The sequence below is a fragment of the Falco peregrinus genome, chromosome 9, assembly GCF_023634155.1.
Source record: "Falco peregrinus isolate bFalPer1 chromosome 9, bFalPer1.pri, whole genome shotgun sequence".
Lineage (NCBI taxonomy): Eukaryota > Metazoa > Chordata > Aves > Falconiformes > Falconidae > Falco > Falco peregrinus.
In genome coordinates this window covers 32,746,088-32,752,184 of record NC_073729.1, presented here as the reverse complement: position 1 = coordinate 32,752,184, position 6,097 = coordinate 32,746,088, and the positions used below count along the sequence as shown (strand labels likewise).

Sequence of the window (6,097 nt, the reverse complement as noted above, 5' to 3'; positions counted from 1 at the left end):
TGGAAAAATTAAATGTGTGATCCCATTGCAGAAGCCTGTGCCCAGCCACTGCCACAGGTCTCAGGCACCCCCTCTGTTTCCAAAAGCACCCTTAGTTTCTCACGCAGTTTTGCTCCTCCTTGTGCTTCCTGCACAGCTTCTTGTAGAGGTAAAGCACTCGCTTCTCCTCCCAGCTCTGGAAGAAGGAGGCTGCGATTTTTCTGCACAGACGATGTGCATAGGTTTCCAGGAATACGGTGGCATAGAGGATGCAGAAGAGCAGCCCCACGACGAGCAGCACAGAGAGGTTGGGAGGCATCGGAGGGGTGAGCTTGCAGTGGGCAGAGCTGAAGATCAGAGAATGGTGGTAGCTTTTTTCAAAGTCCTGATGTGGTAATTCTTCATCAGAATGTTGAAAAAGTTTCGTATGATAAGGCAGGATTGCTATTTTAGCCTGAAATAGAGAGAGTTAAAAGTTACGTGGAGTATGAACAAACCAACAGCAACTGGTTACTACAAAAACATCAGCCTAAGAGTATGTGATCACCATTACAGCTTGTGCATTAAAGACAAGGACATTGAAGTGCACATACACGTCAGGCTGGGTGAGAATAGCAGCATGTGTAGGTGCTGAGTACTTGGCACGGTTCAACCCAGTCCTACCCATCATTTGTATCTGCTGTTACAGAGAGCACAACAGGTATTCACTGTGTGAGATTTACAATGAAAGACATAATCCAGGCAGCAGTATTTGTGGCTGTGTATTTGAATATTAGAAGCTTTTTCTGAGCCCTGATTATTTTACTGTAAATTCATCACAGGCAGGTACCTGCACCCAAGAACCCCAGGGCTGGGGAGGGAGGCAGGCTGCACGGTAGCACAGGAAAGCTAAAAATCCAAAAAATCCAAACTCAAACTAGCCCAGATAAAGGATATTAAAACAGATGGAAACTGGAGAGGTTTGTGAAAGGGATTGCACAGGGTAACAGCAAAGCCAGTGAACAGAGCCTTCTCCTTAAATAACAAATAAGAGCCCGTGCAGCAAGATGAGGAAACATCCTGCTTCCCCCTTCCTCTTGTGCTGCACCCACTCTGCGGTGGGAGCTGGACACCCAGTCCCCCACCCTGCCTGGGGAAGGGACCTAGAGATACGGGGTGTCTGGCTGCCACGTGCTGGCAGTGTCAGTGCAGCGTGAGGCACTGTTTGCTCCACTCCTCGCTCCCAGGGGCTGTAATTTGGAGCGGGTATATGGTGCAATTTGATGCACTGGAAGGAGCAGCTGAGGTTGTGCCTCTACCTCCTCCCCCCCCCCAAGCCTATTGCTCATCCAGCTGGCTGCTGGGGAGACACCTAAGGATCATGTAAATAAGGCTACAAAGGCTGTGATCCCCACCATGACCTCCTGTGGTGTGACACACATTGGGGTCCCTGCACAGAGAAGGCCAGGGCACCCCAGTACTTACACTGTATTTGATGCTGAAAGTGACGGGCACTACAGAGAACTGAGCTGCCTTTCTCACCACGGTGTCTGCCATGCTGAAGGCAAAGTGGTCCATTGCCACCACCACCAGCATCACCATCAGGGCCACGGTGAGCAGCATGGCTTGCATGAGGCACAGCATCACTTCTTCCCGGGACAACTTCAGGCCTGTTGGTCGAATGAGGTTTTTGGATGAGTCCACCAGCAGATGAGCTGCATTTCTGTCCACAGCTAAACGCTCCAGCTCCTTGGTGATATAAAAATTGTCAAAGTGGAGTTTGGTGAGGTATTTTTTCAAATACCAGGTGGACCCAAAACAGAGATAGAACATGGAGAAGCCAGCAACCAGCTTGTTGCCTATTCTTATAGAGTCTTTGACCAGTACCTCAGCAGCCAAAAAGTCCCTCCCAATTTTCTCACCAGCAAGGTGCATTTGCTGATAGATCAAGGAGCTGTTCTTAAACAAAGAAAACTGAAAATGTCCATTCATAGGCCTATAAACATTAATTGAATGAAGGGTTCCTTGGATTGCATCCCCAAACTCCCAGGAAGCTGTCTGTAGCAGAGCAGTTGAGTTCAAAAGGCTCTCAGAGGAATTCTTGCAGATGCACTCAATGACCTGCAGTATGGTTTTAATATTCCTTATGATGTTGGGTGTTACATTAACCGCTACTATCATGATGCAGGTTGACAAGAGAAGTTTCCGGCCCTGTTTGGTACCCAACGTAGGCATGATCATACTGAAGACACAACGGGCAGGGTGCACCAAGAAAAGGGTCAGCAGAAGGAGCAGACTGAAGGAGATGGCCGTTGCAATGGAGAGATGCCAGGAGTACTCCAGGGAGGCAAACATCCAGTTGTAGAAGAGGCCCCCTATCACTGCTGTAATGCAGGAACACTGCAGAAACAAGGTCCACAGCTCTTTGCTGTTTGCTGGGACAGGCTTGGAGTAAATCCACCATAGGTCTGCCGTGGTCCTGCGCACCTCTGGGAGCAGACAGTTCTCACAGTAGACACGGGCTCTTATCCTGTGAAAAGAACAAGCACCCAGGTGTTAGCGGAGGAAGCAGAGAAATGCACTAATTAGGGGGCTTTCTCCAGGTGAGCACTCACGAGTTTTTACAGTGCCCTTCTCTGAGCACCTCTGGTCTCACTCTGCTTCTCTGCTAACCTGACCTCTTCCCTGGAAGCATGCAGGACAGGGAAGTTCAAGGCATTTCTTGAAAGGTCAAATGCCAAGTACAACGTGACTGCTCCTCCTCTAACACAAGCACACGAAAGCACTGTTATTCTATAGCCACTGTTTTATTATAAAAAAATCGTAACAAAGTCATTCGGAGGCGTCAACTCCTTGGCAGTAGCTAAAAGCAGCTTTAGTGGCTATTTAGAGGATGCTGGAGGAAGAGGAGGCTCCTGGCTGCTGTGGAAATCATTAGACCAGCTCTGTAATTACAAGGTGTTCAGTGGGTAAGAGGCAGTTGAGTGGGAGTTTCTGATCTCCCTGCCTCTTAGGAGGAGACCAAACCAAAATCTGCAGGTTTAAGGGTGACAAACACAGAACTGATCATAGAAAACAGTGTCACGCTGAAACTCCAGTGCCAGAGGAAATCTCCAAGGATAAGAATTTGGCTACTGTGGACAGGATGAAATGTCCCATAAAGCTATTTAAATGTCTAATGGAAACAAACATTTGGGAAGGAAGATAATTTCTCAGGCTTCACATCTGGAGCCACTCTCCAGAGACCAGAAAACCTGGTGGGGGGAAGTTGCCTCTCCCCAGGGTTAAACCCAGCCAGGCAATCCCTGTCTCCCCCCACCCGATAGCAGCCTCAGTTATCCTTTGAGGGAGGATTTTGGCTAGCAAAGAGGTTTTTCAGTGGAAAAAGGCCATTCAACAGCTATCAAGACAGAGGAAAGGAGAGGGGTTAAAGCAGCCACTACATACCCAGTGGCAGAGAGGTGTCTCAGTCTTGCTCGAAAACTGTCCATGCTCTAGTGCTGTATTGCTCCGAGAAAGGATCCTGGATGCAGCTGTGGGGAGGTGCAGGATAGGAAACCAAGGCAGCTGGCACTAGAGAGCCAGGACTGAAAAAAAAAAAAAAATGCTTTAAGGCAATCCAGATCAACAGTGCTGTCAATTCTTGAAGTGTGTGGACAAACCTGGTGTGTGAAGCCTGGGAAATAACACCACAAAAGGACAGAGTCAGGATGCACAGCACTGCTCAGGCTTTACACCTCTTCTGGTCTTACTGTTGCAGAGAAGGCTTATTTTCATGACACAGCTGAAAAAAAAATGAGTCAGTGACATATGGACTGACAAAGATGGAGCAAGCATCACATGGAACATAGGGTGTCACAACCCCTTGTGGGGATATCAGCTGTCTCATCCCAGCTGACTTCTCCCACTTCCCATCACTGAGCTGCAAGGTTGGGATTTCTCTCAGAGGGAAGGGGACCTTTTCCTCTTCCAAACATCAGTCCTGGCACAAAGGGCATGGCAGGGTCCAGCAAACCACGTGCTGACAATCGTCCATCTGTTCTGGCAGACTGCTGCTCCCTGCTGAAACTGTGAGCTGACACGCAGGGTTCACAAAGTGTTTAAAGGCTCATGTCATAGTCCTAGCCAAGGAAGGGTAAAGCTTCAAACTTGAACCCTTCGCAATTCCCTATGGCCAGCAAATTCACTGGAGATAAAACCCTGCCAAGGCAGGATTCCCAAACTGCTGAGAAGCTCCCAGATGTACAGGCCAGGATGTATGGTCCCCATGGGACCAACTCGCCTGACCCCTGGGATGTGCAGGGCACGGTGCTCCAGCCACCACACCTGCTCACCAGGAGACAAGGACCAGCCTGTGGTGTTTGCGGCTCAGTTATGTTTCTGTACAAGAGGGTTCTCCCTCCTCTGTTCAGTTGGCAAACAAGAAACTCGTACACGCACTGCCTAGCCCTCGCATGGAGCCTGCGGGTCACAGGAGCCTTCCCTGGCTCCCACCAAACCCGCCCCTTTGCCAGACACCCTCATACTAAGCCACCGCTTGTGGGCAAAGGTGACACAGCTCTCCCAGCCACCGCTGAGCCCATTCCTCACAGGGACCCGCTGTCCCTGCCGAGCTGAGCCAAGCCCTCCGCCGGCTGGGAACCGCTGGGCCCCCGGGATGTTCTCATGCTCCCCTGGGCGGGAGAGGGCAAAGGGCTGGAGGTCATCCCTGTCCCGGCTGCCCCTGGGACGCAGCACGTGGGGCTCTGCTCTCCGCCAGCTTCCCCGGGGGACACAGCCAGACCCATGGCAGCAGCAGCTGCTGGAGGACAAGCCATGATGAGCAAACCTCTTCCCACCCCCTCAGCCCTTCCTGCAGGTACCTGCCAAGGGCCTTTCTGCCCTTGCTCCACTCCACGGCTCTGCTTTATAGTTATTTTTCTTTTTCTTGTGTGGCCAGTAAAGCAAAGCTTTCCTCCTGTTGTCCTGGAGCACAGATGCTGAATGAGAAACTCTGGCTCCAGTCGGGAAGAGGCACCAACCAGGCAGGCGTCAAAGAAAGTGCTATTTGTCCAGAGCATCCATAGCAATTGCTTGCACAGGCCATGAATTAGGTCTGGCATTCAATGTGCAGACTATAAAGGACCACCCTAAAAGGCTCCTAGCTGTACCCTGCAAAGCTCATCACATTCTTCTTCTTTCTCACTGTACTTCAGAGCTAACTGATATTAGCATCAGCCCCTGGGACCCTAAGCAAGGCTAAGCGGGTAGCTTTCTGGGGCAGAAAAAAACCCATAAAATTACAATAGACTATAAAACCAAAAAAACCTTCATGTCCACAACATTGAGATAAGTGTGTTCTGAGTCTGCTACACCGTCTTGTGAAGGGGAACTGAAGTTCATGCAGAATCTGTGCTTGCCCAGTAACTCCAGGCAAGACCAAGGAACACTTGCAAAGCCAAACCTAGGCACTGCCTCTGGCTCAGCTCAGGACTGATCGCAGGCTGCACTTTGTGGGGCAGAGGGAGTGCCTACACCTAAGATATCTTCGATTTTATACCCCGAACTGCTAATCTGTAAATGAGCTAAACCCACCAACACCTAGCATTCCCCAGGACACAGTGAACAAGCTTGCTTTGTCAAAAAAAACCACAAAAACAAACCAAAAAAACACCTCGATGAAGAGCGTGTGCTAATAGCGGCACCGGGAGCAGGCACCGCGCAGCTCAGCGAGGCAGCTGTGACATCTTGCGGCCACTTTCTGCTAAAGTACCTCAAGGTCTGTGCTCGCTCCAGCTCAGGAACTAAAGAAGCCTCTGGGTGGGAAAGTCTTACGGAAAAGTGAGGAAGTGAAGGAGAAACGGGTGGCTGGCGAGCCGGTGCTGGGGATGCGTGTGCTGCATCCCCCTGGGATGCTCCGAGGTGCCTTTTCCCACCCTGTGTCACTAGGAGCTTGTGGCCCAGCTCCCCGGTGCTATAAAAGGGGGTTTGCTGTCTTGACAAGCTCCAGCCTCTGTAGAGCTCAAGCTCCAAAATTCCCTAAGATCTCTGCTTTAGACTTTTCAGCACTACAGCAGTAGAAAAGAGACTCGCATACCTACAACCAGCTTGCTGTAAGACAACAGGTTTCATTTGTGTTGTAGCCACACAGCATAGCCTG

The 6,097-nt window shown here is 50.3% G+C and overlaps 1 protein-coding gene across 1 annotated transcript; it reads right to left on the bottom strand.

The window, feature by feature from the left end:
* Positions 1-3,529, bottom strand: OCSTAMP (osteoclast stimulatory transmembrane protein). Its single transcript, XM_005235966.3, has 3 exons — positions 3,406-3,529; positions 1,444-2,488; positions 1-433 (listed from the first exon to the last, which is right to left on the bottom strand). Exons 1-3 carry the CDS (start codon positions 3,447-3,449, stop codon positions 92-94), a joined length of 1,431 nt encoding a protein of 476 aa, XP_005236023.2. The 5' UTR covers positions 3,450-3,529; the 3' UTR covers positions 1-91.
* Positions 3,530-6,097: the final 2,568 nt, after the last annotated feature.

Excerpts from the sequence above, each read along its gene's own strand:
- OCSTAMP (XM_005235966.3), bottom strand. The coding sequence starts at position 3,449 with ATGGACAGTTTTCGAGCAAGACTGAGACACCTCTCTGCCACTGG. Across the intron at positions 2,489-3,405 it reads AGACACCTCTCTGCCACTGG|GATAAGAGCCCGTGTCTACT; the intron begins GTATGTAGTGGC and ends TTCTTTTCACAG. Across the intron at positions 434-1,443 it reads CTTTCAGCATCAAATACAGT|GCTAAAATAGCAATCCTGCC; the intron begins GTAAGTACTGGG and ends TCTCTATTTCAG.